The 18634-nt window shown below is 47.1% G+C and overlaps 2 protein-coding genes across 4 annotated transcripts in view; both read left to right on the top strand.

Moving 5' to 3' along the window:
• The window catches only part of LOC139406857 (SH2B adapter protein 1-like), a 44338-nt gene extending 39089 nt beyond the window's left edge, over nucleotides 1–5249 (top strand). For both annotated transcript variants that reach the window (XM_071149958.1, XM_071149957.1), the window contains exon 10: nucleotides 3493–5249. In XM_071149958.1, coding sequence (XP_071006059.1) covers nucleotides 3493–3514 — 22 coding nt within the window. In that variant the 3' untranslated portion in view covers nucleotides 3515–5249. The remainder of the gene's footprint in view (nucleotides 1–3492) is intronic.
• Nucleotides 5250–5419: 170 nt separating this feature from the next.
• LOC139406855 (ataxin-2-like protein) overlaps nucleotides 5420–18634 on the top strand; it is a 34841-nt gene continuing 21626 nt past the window's right edge. Inside the window, exons 1-15 of one of the 2 annotated variants that reach the window (XM_071149954.1) lie at nucleotides 5420–5751; nucleotides 6017–6123; nucleotides 7268–7307; nucleotides 7564–7620; nucleotides 7771–7842; nucleotides 9443–9626; nucleotides 9803–9924; nucleotides 10510–10601; nucleotides 13479–13697; nucleotides 14842–15149; nucleotides 15244–15330; nucleotides 15457–15579; nucleotides 15725–15802; nucleotides 15893–15954; nucleotides 16033–16334. In XM_071149954.1, coding sequence (XP_071006055.1) covers nucleotides 5731–5751; nucleotides 6017–6123; nucleotides 7268–7307; nucleotides 7564–7620; nucleotides 7771–7842; nucleotides 9443–9626; nucleotides 9803–9924; nucleotides 10510–10601; nucleotides 13479–13697; nucleotides 14842–15149; nucleotides 15244–15330; nucleotides 15457–15579; nucleotides 15725–15802; nucleotides 15893–15954; nucleotides 16033–16334 — 1874 coding nt within the window. In that variant the 5' untranslated portion in view covers nucleotides 5420–5730. Of the gene's footprint in view, nucleotides 5752–6016; nucleotides 6124–6395; nucleotides 6548–7267; nucleotides 7308–7563; nucleotides 7621–7770; nucleotides 7843–9442; nucleotides 9627–9802; nucleotides 9925–10509; nucleotides 10602–13478; nucleotides 13698–14841; nucleotides 15150–15243; nucleotides 15331–15456; nucleotides 15580–15724; nucleotides 15803–15892; nucleotides 15955–16032; nucleotides 16335–18634 lie in introns of those variants that run through there. The other variant, XM_071149955.1, reaches the window with a different exon arrangement.

Below are 18634 nucleotides of genomic sequence, written 5' to 3'. Positions count from 1 at the left end.
AGGGAGTCGTGGCGGAGAAAGAGAGGGAGACGTGGCGGAGCGAGAGGGAGGGAGACGTTGCGGCACATGAGAGAGAGAGGGAGACATGGCGGAGCGGGAGAGAGAGAGGGGGAGACGTGGCGGAGAGAGGGAGACGTGGTAGAGGGAGACGTTGCAGAGCTAGAGAGGGAGACGTGGTAGAGGGAGACGTTCCAGAGCTAGAGAGGGAGACGTTGCAGAGCTAGAGAGGGAGACGTGGCAGAGCTAGAGAGGGAGACTTGGTGGAGAGAGGGATAGGGACGTTTCGTAGCGTGAGTTTGAGGGGGAGACGTGGCGGAGTGGTAGAGAGAGGGAGACGTTGCGGAGTGGGAGAGGGGGAGACGTGGTAGAGCGCGAGGAGGAGACGTGGCAGAGCTAGAGAGGGAGACGTGGCAGAGCTAGAGAGGGAGACTTGGTGGAGCGTGAGAGAGAGGGGGAGACGTGGCGGAGTGCGGGAGAGAGAGGGAGACGTGGCGGAGTAAGAGAGAAAAGGAGACTTGGCGGAGCGAGAGAGGGAGACGTGGTGGAGCGGGAGAGAGAGACAGGGAGATGTGTTAGAGAGAGAGAGGGAGACGCCGCGGAGCGGGAGAGAGAGAGGGAGACGTTGCGGAGAGAGAGAGAGAGAGAGAGAGACGTGGCAGAGCGGAAGAGGGAGACGTGGTGGAGCGGGAGAGAGAGAAGGATACGTGGCGGAGAGAGAGAGAGAGAGAGAGAGAGAGGGAGACGTGGCAGAGCGAGAGAGAGGGAGACGTGGCAGAGAGAGGGAGACGTGGCGGAGCGGGAGAGAGAGAGGGAGACGTTGTGGAGCGGGAGATAGTGAGAGAGAGATGTGGCGGAGAGAGAGAGAGAGAGACGTGGTGGAGCGCGAGAGAGGGGAGACGTGGCGGAGAGAGAGGGAGACATGGCGGAGCAGGAGAGAGAGAGGGAGATGTTGCGGAGCGGGAGAGAGAGGGAGACGTGGCTGAGCGGGAGAGAGAGAGGGAGACGTGGCTGAGCGGGAGGGAGAGGGAGACATTGCGGAGCGGGAGAGGAAGATGTTGCGGAGCGGGAGAGAGAGGGGGAGACGTGGCTGAACGGGAGAGAGAGAGGGAGACGTGGCTGAACGGGAGAGAGAGAGGGAGACGTCGCTGAACGGGGGAGAGAGGGGGAGACGTGGCTGAGCGGGAGAGAGAGAGGGAGACGTGGCTGAGCGGGAGGGAGAGGGAGACATTGCGGAGCAGGAGAGGAAGATGTGGCGGAGCAGGAGAGAGAGGGGGAGATGTGGTGGAGAGAGAGAGAGAGGGAGGCGTGGCGGAGTGGGAGAGAAAGACAGAGAGAGGGAGACGTGGCGGAGCTGGAGAGAGAGCGAGGGAGACGTGGTGGAGCGGGAGAGAGAGAGGGAGTCGTTGCGGAGATAGAGAGGGAGACGTGGCGGAGCGAGAGGGAGGGAGACGTTGCGGAACGTGAGAGAGAGAGGGAGACATGGCGGAGCGGGAGAGAGAGAGGAGGAGACGTGGCGGAGAGAGGGAGACGTGGTAGAGTGAGACATTGCAGAGCTAGAGAGGGAGACGTTGCAGAGCTAGAGAGGGAGATGTGGCAGTGCTAGAGAGGGAGACTTGGTGGAGCGAGAGAGAGAGAGGGAGACGTGGCGGAGAGAGGGAGACATGGCGGAGCGGGAGAGAGAGAGGGGGAGACGTGGCGGAGAGAGGGAGACGTTTTAGAGCTAGAGAGGGAGACTTGGTGGAGAGAGAGAGGGAGACGTGGCGGAGAGAGGGAGAGGGACGTGTCGTAGCGTGAGTTTGAGGGGGAGACGTGGCGGAGTGGTAGAGAGAGGGAGACGTTGCGGAGTGGGAGAGGGGGAGACGTGGTAGAGCGCGAGGAGGAGACGTGGCAGAGCTAGAGAGGGAGACGTGGCAGAGCTAGAGAGGGAGACTTGGTGGAGCGTGAGAGAGAGGGGGAGACGTGGCGGAGTGCGGGAGAAAAGGAGATGTGGCAGAGCGCGCGAGAGAGAGGGACGTGTCGGAGTGCGAGAGAGAGAGGGAGACGTGGCGGAGCGAGAGAGAGGGACGTTTTGGAGTGCGAGAGAGAGAGGGAGACGTGGCGGAGAGCGCGAGAGAAAGAGGGAGGCGGAGCGGGAGAGAGAGAGAGGGAGACTTGGATGAGAGAGAGAGAGGGAGACGTGGCAGAGCTAGAGAGGGAGACGTGGGGGAGATGTGGAGAAGCGAATGAGGGGGAGATGTGTAGGAGAGCGAGAGAGAGGGAGACTTGGTGGAGTGCGAGAGAAAAGGATACTTGGCGGAGCGAGAGAGAGGGACGTGTCGGAGTGCAAGATAGAGAGGGAGACGTGGCAGAGCGGGAGAGAAAGAGAGGTAGACGTGGCGGAGCGGGAGTTGAGAGGGGGAGACGTGGCGGAGTTCGTGTGAGAGAGAGGGGGAGATGTGGCAGAGGGGGAGATGTGGTAGAGTGCGAGAGGGAGACTTGGCGGAGCGCGAGAGAAAGGAGACTTGACAGAGCGAGAGAGGGAAACGAGAGAGAGACGTAGTGGAGCGGGAGAGAGAGACGTAGTGGGGCGGGAGAGAGAGACGTAGTGGGGCGGGAGAGAGAGACGTAGTGGGGCGGGAGAGAGAGACGTAGTGGGGCGGGAGAGAGAGACGTAGTGGGGCGGGAGAGAGAGACGTAGTGGGGCGGGAGAGAGAGACGTAGTGGGGCGGGAGAGAGAGACGTAGCGGGGCGGGAGAGAGAGACGTAGCGGGGCGGGAGAGAGAGACGTGGTGGAGCGGGAGAGCGAGGGAGACGTAGTGGAGCGCGAGAGAGAGGGAGACGTAGTGGAGCGGGAGAGAGAGAGGGAGACATAGTGGAGCGGGAGAGGGAGACGTGGAGCGGGAGACGTAGTGGAGCGGGAGAGAGAGAGAGGGACATGTAGTGGAGCGGGAGAGAGGGAGACGTAGTGGAGCGGGAGAAAGAGAGAGGGAGACGTAGTTGAGCAGGAGAGAGGGAGAGGGAGACGTAGTGGAGCGGGAGAGAGAGAGAGGGACACGTAATGGAGCGGGAGAGAGAGAGAGACCTAGTCTGCACTAACCTTATCTAGAACTGGACCCACAACAGAGTATTTTTGAGGACACAGCTCACTCCTGGAGCAATGACTTGAGAGACCACCTCTGCTATAGAATGTTGTATCTCCTAAAAAGTTTAGGGTCATGTTGAATCTTCATATAACATTTTCAGATGATGCGTTGTTTTGTGCTTTATATGAAATGTATTTAATAGACGGTAACAAGGTGTGTGTGTATGTGCATGCACAGTTTGTTTGTCCCGACTGATTCCATGACTCACATGGACCTGTCACACAGACGTTGTGGCCTTGACACTCACTCTGTCTCTCCCCCTCTACCCCCTCTTCTCACTGCTCACTCTGCCCACCCCTCCTTTATTTACACCTTTTTCCACTCTTTCTTTCTCTGCTTTTCTCTCTCGGCTGTTCTTTCCTCCCAACAGACTTGACCAGCAAACCCCGTAGCCCTCCCCAGCCTCCTCCTCCACCACCCCTTCCCCCCGACCGGCCGCCACCCCCAACCCCACCCCAGGAACGAGGGAACGAGACAGAGCTGGGAGGTGGAGGAGGAACTACAGGAGGTGCAGGAGAAGGAGTGGAGGACTGGGAGGAGAGAGAAGCTCCTCTCCGCCAACTGGAGGGGGTGGAGGGTGAAGAGCGGGAAGGAGGGAGGGCAAGAGCCATTGACAACCAGTACTCCTTCTTCTGAGGAGGCGGGGGGGGGGGGGGGTTTGTGCGAAAGGGAGAGTGGAGGAGGTGGGAGTCATAGCCATTCATAACCAGTATTTGTATTTTATTACGGGACTGTGAGGGGAGGGGGTTAGAAGGACGTACTAACACTATTAAAACACAAGCATTCTGGGAGATTCAGCCAGATGGAGAGAAAGAGAAAACGGGTGAAAGAGAAGAGAGAGGGATGGGAGCACCTTACAACACTAAGTAAAGGTACACTAATGTTTAGCGAGATAAGCTTTTTGCCGGTACACCTCTTGGTACGCTTTTTGTAGACTTTTGAATCCATTCATGGATGTAGGTAGTGAGAGAGATATCCTCTGAACCCAGCAGTACCATACCTCAATATCCTGCAGACATTCTACTGGCCAACAGTACACTCTCACAGAGGTGGAGATGGAGGACAACCATATACTTACAAGGTGGCAAAGAGACTAGGCTAGAACCGGCAGGCAGGATACATATACCTCAGTCACTTTTTCAACCTCTCTCTTTTTCTCTCCTCATTTTCTGGTTTTCTTTAATGGTAGAGAAGTGGCCAGAGGTAGAGAGAGAGCGAATATATATTCAGATAAAATACTTTGTTATTGATAATAATAATGATACGATTAAACAATAATGATAATGGAAATAATGATGGTCGGAATTAATAGTATTCATTTTATTTTGTTTTTAAAATGCCTTTTATTGTATGTTGTTTACTCCATGTAAAGCGTAACACTTGTTCCTGCCCCCATCCGATTATTTCAGTTGAAATTTGTTTGTGCCTTTTTTTATATTGCTAAGCCTCATACTCAGTCTTTCCCTCACGCTCATACAGTCCTCTCCTCCTGGACCTCATCCTAATTTAATTTTAATGTGCAGAAATAGAATATAAGAAAAATATAAGGGGGAGGGAGGCATTTTTCTACTCGTGCCTTTTTGTGTTATCACCTCTGTCATACTCCTTCAACCTGTGCCTGGGTTGTGTGGCCATGTCCGTCTGTTTGCCATTCAGTTCAGTGCCTCTATCTTTCTTTCTCTTTGTATCTCCCTCCTCCCTCTCTTTGTTTATACCTTTACTTCTTGTTTGTCCTCTCCTCTACTCAGAGCCTTGTAATCATCTTTTACACATCTTACCCCATCCCCCTGTTCATCCTTTTCAAATGTTGAACTCTATTTGTGCCTTTCTGTCTCTGTCTGTCTCTCGCTCTCTCTTTAGCTGGGGACCTTGTGTTGACGGTGGGCAGGGTTTTGTCCAACCTTTGTGGTTAGTTTCAGGTACTACATTGAATTTAATGATATGATATAATATAATTATACTGAAACATTATGGCCTAGTGTGTTGTTGCTTTGGTTCACTGTTATTGTTTCTTACTGAATAAAGGGGAAGGATGTAAAGGAATGTTACAGTAATTCTTGCAGCTTTGGGTTGTCGCTAGTTGCCACAAAGTCAAATGAATGTCATAAAAATTCATCAAAACAAAAATTCACGTTTTGGTCATAATTTATGGTTAGGCATAAGGTTAGCGTTGTGGTTAAGGTTAAAATCAGATTTTAAGAAGATAACATTTTAGAAATAGGCGGGGTTTGGCTTGAAATTAGTGACGACCGCGGTTTTGGGGTCTAAAGTGTTTAGCGCGTGCACGTTAAATTGTGAATGCGCACATGCACACTCGTACACGCCCCCATCAACCCAGTCAGTCAGCCACGCGCAGACGACAACATCTTTGTGGTGCCAAACCGGCGAATTTGTTTTCTCCGAGTTTTACAATTTGTTCAAGTTACAAATGACATGCAATCGGAGTAAGCCACAGGCAAGAGTAAATCCACGGAAAGGAAACGAAAGACGACGTCCTAAAAGTTTTAGCTACAGAAGGGACATTACTGCTTGCTCGTCTAGCTAGCTATAACGTGCAAGGCTGTACCACAGTAGCCAGCTTAACTATCGATTAAGTTCTGAAGAGGCAATGTCCTTTCGTCGACAGAACGTGAGTTGTAGTTGTATTAAGTTGCTACGGGTAGCTTGCTGCTACATGTATTGGTTTCTATGTGTATGAATTCTAGCTAGCTTGTGTGATATTTGTTAGCAGCTAGCTTTAAGTTGGCTAGCTAACGTGAGATTTATCGATGGTGTCCTCATTGACTTACGTGGTAACCAGTCTGGTAAAGTCAAATACTATTTAGTAGACTAAAGGCAAATGTTATCCTTATAACTGTTACTTGAGGTGTAATTATTGGCACGTGTCACACCAGCAACAACCCGGTTCAGGCGGACGAAAAACCTCCAATGGAACGGCAGGGCCTGCCGCTTTGCCCTCTCATATCAGCGGGAGCAATGCCAACAGAGCTGTGCCTGGAAGGTAAGCACATGTTCGGCTACTGTCGTCAAGCAAGTCCGGGGATCTGCCACATATCCATAGAGGTTTACCGGTCAATACGAGGATTACAGTGGGCGTGTCCATGTCAAACTGAGGCTTTAACTCGCTATTTTAAGCCAATTGGAACAAATTAATATAATAGATGTAGGTTACAGCCAATGGGCAAAGAGGGTCTGCTAAATCGACATTGGTATGATTGACTGGTGTCCGAACCAATGGGATAGACGATACTTTTGATTGACGCCAGTATACCCATTCACATTCTGTGGGGAGGGGATTGTCCGTGTTTTCTTTATTTTCTTTTTATTAAACGTTTGTTTTAGATTTTGTTTGGCCTGTCAAATCGTGCGACTTTAAACAAAATCAGCAAGACTGCGGAGTAAAAAGGGATGCACATGACTAAAAAGTATTAATACTACTTTATTTATTGTATTCAACGTGTCTCTCGATATCTAGAAATTCTACTAGCTGTCTTGTTTAGCTTGCTAGCGAACGTTAGCTAGACAACACATAGCTAGCTATTGTTTAGATTTTTTATCTTTTCACAATTTCTCCAAATTGTTAACTAGTTACCAGATTAATTTAGCTAAAATAGCTGCACGTTAGCAGGCTACCCCTAGGGAACGTTCGCTAAATTGTTAGCCACATCGCTATAACGTTACCTTCTGTTTTAGTTTACCCTAGTTAGCCAGCTTGTGTCAACACAATTGTTTTCGTTAAGCCTCGCAAACAATGTCAAACGACACAGTAATAGAGAACAGAACATATCCGCTACGGGGCTAGCTTGTTTCCACCTCCCCCCACCTAATGTTATAGCTAGTTAACGTAGACCACCGGCGCCCGGCACGCATCGGTGACCGTGATCAGTCTTTTGCCAAACGGCTGCATAGACATATCTTCTAGATCATCTAGCTAGCTTCATGCATTCATATGACAGGTCGAGGACCACCAGGCTCAAAAGTCCGCATTTGATCAACGCAATGTCCCATGCCCATAATTCTTTGCACGTTTGCTTATTAGTTAGCTACATTGAAAGTGGTGCAGCTGCCGGCATATTTCTTGCGTTGCAGAATTTTTCTACACCCATTTGTCTTGTCTGTTGTTAATGTTCTCTCCTCACATTCAGGACAAGAAATACAATGAAGCCTCCATCTCAGTCCTCTCCCGTAAGTCACATATCATGAAATGTAGGCTATCCAGCTTGTACTACAGACGTTTTATGCAACCGTGCATAGCCTAGTTACCTCTTTGATAACATAATGTCTTTCGCTTTGTTTGCTTCCATGCTAGTGCACTATTGTACAATGTGTAAACTCTAAAATGCTGAAAGGATATTGCGAGTAGAGTAAGGTCACATTTTTTATAGCTTTAAAATAGGTCCATGCCTTACTGAAGTCAAACATGTTTGTTTACAACTCACAGGTATTTGAAGGTGTCTACAACAACACCAGGATGCTTCACTATCTCACAGCTGTAGTGGTGAGTTCATTTGGTTAATTAGGCCCTGGTCCACCATGGTGCCTTTGATGCAACAGATGCACTATTTCCACTATTTAAGTTGTCGACAACTGTCTACTAATGTATATCTTAATGAAATGACCAATAACCTTATTATTATTACCCTTCAAGGGCTCCACCTGTGACGTCCGAGTGAAGAGTGGAAATGTGTATGAAGGCATCTTCAAGACCCTCAGCTCAAGGGTAATTTTATACTACCTTGTATTAGACCATACATGGGTTTTCTGCATACCGACACACTATAGACCCCTCATAAAAACATGGTTGTGGTCAGATGTTCAACTAAATCTGGGGTGTATTCATTAGTCGGATTCCGTTACAAAACCTAGTCCTTTGCACATCTGAATGCATTCAACTGAAATGTGTCTTACCCATTTAACCCAACCTCTCTGAATCAGAGAGCCTTAATCAACGTTCACGTCATTGGCGCCCCAGGAGCAGTTGTTCAAGGCTCTGGGATTTGAACCAGCGACCTTTCGGTTACTTGCCGCCACTTTTACCGTTTACTCTAGGGACTAGTGTTGTCACAATACCAGATTTTTTTCCCCTTCGATACCAGGTTTACTCAATACGTCACGAAAGTAACAGAATGGTATTTGATCCAGACAAGATAAACTCAGCTACTGTTCTGTTTGATTGTTGGGCATCTTTTGAGTTAAATATCAGTACATTTGAATTTGTTCACATTGTTTTTTTTATTTATTTTTTAGACAGCCATGTGTATGCAGTAATAAATCAATTTCACAACCATACAATCAATTTGCCTTTGGTAAGAACAATCTAACAACATAATGGTCATTTATTTGAAAGGTAAATCTCTATTGATAAACTGGGTAAATTAAGATGTGGCCTTGGCATATCCAAAAACAAGGTCAATGCATATTCAATAGGAGTGTGTGCATGCATTGAGCATTTTGATTTATTTAATTGTACTCCTCAACATTTGTTGAAGTAGCTTATTTTATAAAACTGTGTGCTGTCTACCAGGAATGACATCATTCATGAGGCAAGAGGGGGGGCGGCCCGTAGGAGCACAGTCAGTTTGCTGAGGCAATAGATCATCTTTGTGAGAGAGACCGAAATAAGAAAACGAATAACGTTTTTTGTGGCTATCAACTTTGAAATCTGCGTATTTTGCATTATGGTTTGCTTTCTAGTTCACAAAGTCCTAGGGTGGTGAATTGATGTTAGCTGTCAACTAGCAAGGAAAGTTGACCTACAATAGCTGGTAGCTACCGGCGTCATCTTGCATTGTAAAGTGTTCTAGCCTAGTTTCAACATTTCTACATTCCGCCGTGTCGCATTATTAAACTGTTAAATTGTGTGCAGCATGAGTGATGAGCTAACACAATGCATCCCAGACTCCCAGTGCAGGCTAGCAATGAGTAAGTGGAGCAGGCACAGTGCTAACTATAATAGAGGTTGGCTGTGCTGATAGATGTGCTTGATCCGTTGGACACATTTGACAGAAATACCGAAAGTAACAATGAATCTAGTACCGAACAGCTTATCTTCTACTTTCGAAAAACTACCAACGTTTCGGTATACCATGCAACACCAGGAGGTACCTACCTAAAATTGCCCAATAGAAACTTGTTTTTGTTACAAAATGTTCTACGTTTTGGGGTAAATGGTTTCCGTTGCAAAATGTTTTGCAACAGACAGTGTTTTGCAATGGAATCAGCGTAATGAATACACCCCAGGTTACATTGACCACTGCCTGTAGTCGCTCTTCGGTTAACCTCTGTGGTTTATCCATGGTCCTAATGTGTTTTTACTCCAGTGTGAGCTGGTGGTTGACGCTGTCCACAAGCGGAGCGAAGGAGGAGAGGCGGATGGAGATGGAGGGGGAGGCTTGCCTCCCTCCCTGCCCAGGATCGAGGAGATCACAGACACCATGATTTTCAGCCCCGGCGACCTGGTCACAATGACTTGCCGAGATGTGGACCTCAACTACGCCATCAGAGGTAAGTGTGAGAGTGCGTTGTCAGTGTGACTGAAACTGATTCAAGATAAGGATGTGTGTTTAAGTAGTAGTCAAACTGAATGAGACCGATGGCAGGGTGAACCAAGTGTGTGTGTGCATTATTATGTACCCCTAGTAGATGACGCATACCTTCAAATTTAGGCTTTGTGCGTGTAGATGCTTTCACAGATACAGCAATCGGCTCATCGCGGGTGAACGGGGAACACCGGGAGAAGGTGCTGCAGAGGTGGGACGGAGGGGACAGCAATGGAGAAGGCTTCGACCTGGAGACGGACACGGTGAGGCGCTCACACACAGTGAGATGAATAGACACAGTAGCTAGGTTTCCATCCAATTTGCAACAGTTTCTACAATCTGCATAAACTAATTTTGAATGTTCCTGCCGCAGGTGGGTTTCTATCAAACTGACTTGTTACTGATGTAAAAAAACTGTGTGATAAAAAATATGTTTCAATTACAATGTACCAAGTAAAAAACAGAAGTTCAGTGTGTTTCAATCACATTTTTTTTACTCTACTGTTGGTTCTGTCACAAACTTTTGTGGTAAATAGCAAGCTTAAACACTATTAACTCTTTATGCTTTCATACGTTGTGATGGTAGTAGGTTACAACAATGTAACACATCATTGCTAACAGCGTTTCCTCCGCAATTATGTATAATCAATTTCACAGACCAAAAAATAGTGTTGTTGACAATGGGATATTTTGACTAAAAATTTGCTGTTTCTACCAGGTCTGTTGAGTTTTATGTGTCAAGTAATTCATCAGCATGAAATGGTTGGATGGAAACCTGGTTACTGACACGCACACACTTGGTGAGACACAAGCACACACTTACTGGATGTTTCTTCTGTCTCTGTTAGTCTAATGGCTGGGATGCCAGCGAAATGTTCAAGTTTAACGAGGAGACGTATGGCGTCACGTCCACCTACGATTCCAGCCTCTCCATGTACACGTGAGTATTCTCCCCTCAGCTCCTTATTCTGATTGTGGAATATGCTCAGGTCGATCTGTCTATATAAACTCAGCAAAAAAAGAAATGTCCTCTCACTGTCAACTGTGTTTATTTTCAGCAAACTTAACATTTGTATGAAAATAGTGAGATTCAACAACTAAGACATGAACTGAACAAGTTCCACAGACATGTGACTAACAGAAATTGTTTATAATGTGTCCCTGAACAAATGGGGGGGTCAAAAGTAATGGTCAGTATCTGGTGTGGCCACCAGCTGCATTAAGTACTGCAGTGCATCTCCTCACTGCACCAGATTTGCCAGTTCTTGCTGTGAGATGTTACCCCACTCTTCCACCAAGGCACCTGCAAGTTCCCGGACATTTCTGGGGGGAATGGCCCCTAGCCCTCACCCTCCGATCCAACAGGTCCCATACTTGTTCAATGGGATGGAGATCCGGGCTCTTCGCTGGCCATGGCAGAACACTGACATTCCTGTCTTGCATGAAATCACGCACAGAATGAGCAGTATGGCTGGTGGCATTGTCATGCTGGAGGGTCATATCAGGATGACCCTGCAGGAAGGGTACCACATGCGGGAGGAGGATGTCTTCCCTGTAACACACAGCGTTGAGATTGCCTGCAATGGCAACAAGCTCATTCCACTGATGCTGTGACACACCGCCCCAGACCATGACGGCCCCTCCACCTCCAAATCGATCCCGCTCCAGAGCACAGGCCTCAGTGTAACGCTCATTCCTTCGGCGATAAATGCGAGTCGGACGATCACCCCTGGTGAGACAACCGCGACTTGTCAGTGAAGAGCAGTTTTTGCCAGTCCTGTTTGGTCCAGCGACGGTGGGTACGTGCCATTAGGTGATGTTGCTGCTGGTGATGTCTGGTGAGGACCTGCCTTACAACAGGCCTACAAGCCCTCAGTCCAGCCTCTCTCAGCCTATTGTGGACAGTCTGACTAATGGCGCGATTGTGCGTTCCTGGTGTAACTCCGGAGGTTGTTGCCATCCTGTACCTGTCCCGTGACATAGATAGACCCGTCTTCAATTTGATCGATTATTAACGTTAAAAAATACCTAATACCTAAAGTTGTATTACAAAAGTAGTTTGAAATATTTTGGCAAAGTTTATAGGCAACTTTTGAAATATTTTGTAGTGACGTTGCGCATTTTGGAAACAGTTTTTTTTCTGGATCAAACGCTCTTTATAAATTGACATTTGGATATATATGGACGGAATTAATCAAACAAAAGGACCAATTGTGATGTTTATGGGACATATTGGAGTGCCAACAAAAGAAGCTCGTCAAAGGTAATGCATGTTTTATATTTTATTTCTGCGTTTTGTGTAGCGCCTGCAGGGTTGAAATATACTAACCACTTTGTTTACTATTGTGCTATCATCAGATAATAGCTTCTTATGCTTTCGCCGAAAAGCCTTTTTCAAATATGACATGTTGGCTGGATTCACAACGAGTGTAGCTTTAATTGAGTATCTTACATGTGTGATTTAATGAAAGTTAGATTTTTAGATTTTTTTGATTTTGCCGGGCTGCATTTTCCCTGTTTTTTTTTTGTCCAAGTGGGACGCAAGGTAATGACCTAAGGCTCCTATTTCTGTGTGTTATCATGCTATAACTAAGTCTATGATTTGATAGAGCAGTCTGACTGAGAGCGATGGTAGGCAGCAGCAGGCTCGTAAGCATGAATTCAAACAGCACTTTCATGCGTTTGCCAGCAGCTGTTTATGACTTCAAGCCTGTCAACTCCCGAGATTAGGCTGGTGTAACTGATGTGAAATAGCCAGCTAGTTAGCGGGGTGCGCGCTAATAGCGTTTCAAACGGCACTCGCTCTGAGACTTGGAGTAGTTGTTCCCCTTGCTCTGCAAGGGCCGCGGCTTTTGTGGAGCGATGAGTAACGCTGCTTTGAGGGTGGCTGTTGTCGATGTGTTCCTGGTTCGAGCCCAGGGAGGAGAGAGGAGAGGGGCGGAAGCTATACTGTTACACTGGCAATACTAAAGTGCCTATAAGAACATCCAATAGTCAAAGGTTGATGAAATGCAAATGGTATAGAGAGAAATAGTCCTATTATTCCTATAATAACTACAACCTAAAACGTCTTACCTGGGAATATTGAAGACTCATGTTAAAAGGAACCACCAGCTTTCATATGTTCTCATGTTCTGAGCAAGGAACTTAAGCGTTAGCTTTCTTACATGGCACATATTGCACTTTTACTTTCTTCTCCAACACTTTGTTTTTGCATTATTTAAACCAAATTGAACAGGTTTCATTTATTTATTTTAGGCTAAATTGATTTTATTGATGTATTATATTAAGTTAAAATAAGTGTTCATTCAGTAATGTTGTAATTGTCATTATTACAAATAAATAAAAAAACGTCCGATTAATCGCTATCAGCTTTTTTTTGGTCCTCCAATAATCTGTATCGGCGTTGAAAAATCATAATCGGTCGACCTCTAGTCTTAACGGCCGTTCCACGGGTGCATGTTCATTAATGGTTTATGGTTCATTGAACAAGCATGGGAAACAGTGTTTAAACCCTTTACAATGAAGATCAGTGAAGTTATTTGGATTTTTATGAGATATCTTTGAAAGACTCTCGTCCCTTTTTCAGGACCCTGAGTTTAGCTCTGTCATTCTGTTATTTTTTTTCCACTAATTGGTATTTTGACCTATCACAGATCTTTTTCCGAGCTGATCGGTCAAAAGACCAATTGGTGAGAAAAAAAAACATCAGAATTGCGCTGCCTGTGTGAACACAGCCTTATTCACTCGCATCTCCCGTTCTCACACGTGTTTCTGAATGACCTTGGAAGTCTTATCTCTCTTTCTCCCCATACAGTGTTCCCCTGGAAAGGGGCAGCTCGGATGGCTTCCGACAGAGGGAGGCACGTGCGGCCCGCCTAGCGAATGAGATTGAGGGCAGTCCCCAGTACCGTCACCGCACCAACCTGGAGAACGACGATAAGAGTGAGGAGGACAAGTACAGTGCCGTGGTCCGAGAGAGAGACGAGGGGAGGGAGAGGGGCAGCCCTGGATTCCAGAGCAGTGCCGGGAGCAGGTGAGTCCGTAGGAGAATCGCAGACATGCACACGCTTAGTTCTAAACTCAATACATGGAGGCATAAACACAGTTGACAAAACTGCATCTGTGCAAGGATGTAGGCTACTCCATCAGTTGTATAGACAGACATAACACTCTAGCATGCACTGAACAAAAATATAATTGCAACATGTAAAGTGTTGGACCCATCTTTCATGAGCTTTCTTTCCCATGTCACCAGAAAAGTATTCTTCTCAAATTTTTTGCACTTTTGTTTACATCCCTGTTAGTGAGCATTTCTCCTTTGCGAAGGTAATCCATCCACCTGACAGGTGGGGCAAATCAAGAAGCTGGTTAAGTAGCATGATAATTATTCAGATGCACATGGTGCTGGGGACAATAAAAAGCCACTCTAAAATGTGCAGTTTTGTCATACAACACAATGCCACAGATTTCTCAAGTTGAGGGCGTGCAGGGATGTCCACCAGAGCCACTGGAACGCTGGAGAAGTGTGTTCTTCACCGATGAATCCCGGTTTCAGCTAAACTGGGCAGATGGCACACTGCATGTATGGCTTTGTGTGGGTGAGGGGTTTGCTGATGTCAACATGGTGCCCAGTAGTGGGGTTATGGTATTGGCAGGTATAAGCTACAGACAATGAACACGATTGCATTTTATTGATGGCATTGTCGTGCCATCACCTCATGTTTCTACATGATAATGCAAGGCCCCATGCGGCAAGGATCTGAACACAATTCCTGGAAGTTGAAAATGTCCCAGTTCTTTCTCGGCCTGCATACTCACCAGACATGTCACCCATTGAGCATGTTTGTGATCCTCTGGATCGACGTGTACGACAGTGTTTTCCCACCAATATCCAGCAACTTCGCAAGGCCATTGAAGAGGAGTGGGAAAACATTCCACAGGCCACAATCAACAGCCTGATCAACTCTGCGAAGGATATGTAGCACTGCACTGCACTCCCCTACCTTTTTATTTATGGTATCTGTGACCAACAGATGCATGTCTCTATTCCCAGTCATGTAAAATCCATAGATTTGGCCTTAATGGACTGATTTCCTTACATGAACTGTTATTCAGTAAAATCTTAGAAATTGTTGCATTTATACTTTTGTTCAGTTTATCTCTCTCTCTCTCTCTAGGGACGGTAAATATATTCCGCTTCCCCAGAGGGCCAGGGAGATGGGCGTCCCCCCCAGCAGCCTGAGGGGAGGAGCCTCTGGTCCAATACCCAATCGAACAGGAGTCCCCGGCTCCTCTAGACCATCCCAGGGTTCTGATAGGTGCAGCCCGCTGTCCATCAGGGGCGCCTACTCTCCCCACCAGTCCCAAGCCAGCCCCCCGGGCCAGTCCAGTAGCCCTACCCCCTCTTCTTCCTCTCACCCGATCCCTCACTCCATCTCTCACCCACAAGCTCTGGCTGATACCTCGCGCTCTTCTGTCAACGGAGGTAAGGCCTCTGTCTGTTTGGGTATATTGAGGGAGGAAGTGTGTGGGAGTTTTGGGGTATATTGAGTGTTAATTGGGCTCTTTCTATGGATCAGTGTCGTCCAGAACTTCCCCCAAAGCCCAGAGATCCGTACAGACCAATCGAACTCTGCGCAACCCAAGCTCCCAGTCCTCACCTGCAGGTACACACACACACACACCTCATCTGTAAGTGCACACAACCACACATTTCCGACACTCATATTCTAGACGATTCACAACCCTCACCTCCTTTTCCCTTCTGTCTTCTTCTCTTTCTCTCCCCGCAGTCTCTCGGTCTCCAAAACCAGACGACCCCGCTCTGGCTGGCCCTTCCTACCTGGACACTTCCTCCTCGATCGCCTCGGCAACACCTAAGTCCTCTGGCCCCACCCCTCTGTTCACTGTGGATGGTGAGGAGGAGGATTACTACACAATTTTCTTTTTACAGAATTGTCATTTATTGAAGTTCTTTTTGTTTATTTTATGATTTCTGTTCCTTTCTCTACCTCTTAATCTCTCCATCTGTCTCTTGCTTTCTTTTTCTCTCGCTTTCAGTGAATGAGATCCTAAGCTCAGCGGCTAAAGAGAGGACAGAAGGCCCAGCCAGCCCTCAAGACGGCAAGAGCGGCAAAGGTCAGCCCTTCCTCTCTCCATTTGACTGGTCTGTGTCCTTTCCGTTATCTCAGGTCTTTTGAAAAAAAAAAAATTCTCTCTCCCTCTCAGTTCCCTCAGTCCTGCAGAGAACACAGTTGGAGGAGCTACGGAAATTTGGAAAAGAGTTCAGGGTAAGTGTGTCATGTCCATGCATGCCTGTGTGTGACCCATGTATCTTATCTGATTCTGACACTCGCTCTCTTCCACAGCTCCAGCCCAGCCCCTCCTCTTCTGCTGGCCCCACCTCCTCAGACTCCGCCCAGCCCTCCCCATCAGACTCCGCCACCACAGCCGAGTCCGTACCCGCCCCTCTCCACACCCCCTCCCAGGACCCCCAATCTGGAGAGGGGTCCTCCTTCACCCTGACCCCCACCATCCCTACCCCCTCTCCAGCCCCCAACACCGCCTCTCAGTCATCAGGACCAGACAGACAGACACCCCAGCCAGTCAGGTCCCCTGGCAGCGAGGAGGAGGAGGAGGAGGGCGGCGAGCGAGCAGAGGGTGTGGCTGAGTAAGTGTGACCCGAGACCAGTGCAATACAGTACTTTATTCCACAGTGTAGTGCAATAGTCTACTCCTAAGTCGTTCGGTACGTATTACGGTTGTGGGGTCACAGGAAAGATGTAATGTCATTCACAATGTTCCTGGCATTGTCTGTTGTGACCAGCTTGTTAGATTGGGCCTCAAGTTTCTCAAGTTTTAATCCAATGCTGTGTTTGTAACCATGTGGGAGGTGGGAATTTACCAGTTGTGAAGTCATAAATACTAGTTGGATGCATTCATGCGATTTGAACTCGTTGCAAAATGCCAATGAGCTGTGTCAACCGAAAGTACAGCTTTCGTGCTTGTAAAGAAATTGTAGTGCTTTTTATAAATAATGTTCTGTTGCATTTAACTGCCGAAAATACTGTTTTTGAGGCCATTTCCTTAATAGGTGATGTGGGAGAAGTGGGTGCGCAGGACCAAGGTACCAAGGTACATCTCCCACTCCGGGGTAATTGTGATAGGCTCACTGTTAAGTAAGCGCAACACATGGTGCATAGGGCAAATCACTGGAAACTTCTGCTTTGGTTTGCGTATATAGAGCAAGTAACCTGTTTGCTGAAATGGGTGCAAGAGTGAAGTGGTAACGTAGCTCGAGCACTTTTACGAGGTGCTTAAACCCCCTTTTCTCAACCACCGAGAATGGGCGCATATCCGCAGCTATAACCCAGACTGTAAAAAAATATTAACATAGCCTACATTTTGCTCTTGTAATGTCTTTGGCCTGGTCATACTCAGCTGTTTGAATGCATAGACAGCATGTTGCTGTTTTTCTTGTTCGGGTATTCTGTGGTGTTGTTAATGTGTCAACATGTTTATTAGGGTATTCTCATTTAGCAGTGGCGACATACTGTTAGCGTTTTATCCACATCTCTCTGTCCATTGCCATTATAGTCTACTGTGAAGCCAAAATGTTGGGAAATTTGAGATTTTAAATGATAATTGAGGATCCTCCAATTCTGGTTTATTGACCCCACAACTCGCCAACGTACATAACTAGTTTCAGACTGTTTCATTTTTTATTTTTTACATTTTTGAAACTTTTTTTCCCTTAGGGGGTGTATCTGCTTTAATATTGCAGACAGATTGTTGCTTCCATTAATGTTACGACATTTAATCCTAGTTAAAATTCCCTGTCTTAGGTCAGTTAGGATCACCACTTTATTTTAAGACTGTGAAATGTCTGAATAATCGTAGAGAGAATGATTTAGTTCAGCTTTATTTCTTTCATCACATTCCCAGTGGGTCTGAATTTTACACACTCAATTAGTATTTGGTAGCATTGCCTTTAAATTGTTTAACTTGGGTCAAACGTTCCGGGTAGCCTTCCAAAAGCTTTCCACAATAAATTGGGTGAATTTTGGCCCGTTCTTCCTGACAGAGCTGGTGTAACTGAGTGAGGTTTCTAGGCCTCCTTGCTCACACAGGCCTTTTCAGTTCTGCCCACAAATGTTCTATTGGACTGAGGTCAGGGCTTTGTGATGGCCACTCCAATACCTTGACTTTGTTGTCCTTAAGCCATTTTGCCACAACTTTGGAAGTGTGCTTGGGGTCATTGTCCACGTGGAAGACCCATTTGCGACCAAGCTTTAACTTCCTGGCTGATGTCTTGATGTTGCTTCAATATATCCACAAAATTTTCCGTCCTCATGATGTTTTTTTTGTGAAGCGCACCAGTTCCTCCTGCAGCAAAGCACCCCCACAACAAGATGCTGCCACCCCTGTGCTTCACGGTTGGGATGGTGTTCTTTGGCTTGCAAGCCTCCCCCATTTTCCTCCAAACATAACGATGGTCATTATGGCGAACAGTTCTATTTTTTTGTTTCATCAGACCAGAGGACATTTCTCCAAAAAGTACAATCTTTGTCCCCATGTGCAGTTGCAAACCGTAGTCTGGCTTTTTTATGGCAGTTTTGGAGCAGTGGCTTCTTCGTTGCTGAGCGGGCTTTCAGGTTATGTTGATATTGGGCTCGTTTTATTGTGGGTAAAGACACTTGTGCCTGTTTCCTCCAGCATCTTCACAAGGTGCTTTGCTGTTCTGGGATTGATTTGCACTTTTCGCACCATAGTACGTTCGTCTCTAGGAGACAGAACGCGTCTCCTTCCTGAGCGGGATGACTGCTGCGTAGTCCCATGGTGTTTATACTTGCGTACTATTGTTTGTGCAGATGAACGTGGTACCTTCAGGCGTTTGGAAATTGCTCCCATGGATGAACCAGACTTGTGGAGGTCCACAATTTTTTTTCCCTAGGTGTTGGCTGATTTCTT

This window comes from Oncorhynchus clarkii, chromosome 4, assembly GCF_045791955.1.
Source record: "Oncorhynchus clarkii lewisi isolate Uvic-CL-2024 chromosome 4, UVic_Ocla_1.0, whole genome shotgun sequence".
In the NCBI taxonomy this organism is placed as follows: domain Eukaryota; kingdom Metazoa; phylum Chordata; class Actinopteri; order Salmoniformes; family Salmonidae; genus Oncorhynchus; species Oncorhynchus clarkii.
The sequence above is the reverse complement of the archived record's forward strand: the minus strand, read 5'-3'. Positions and strand labels throughout refer to the sequence as shown.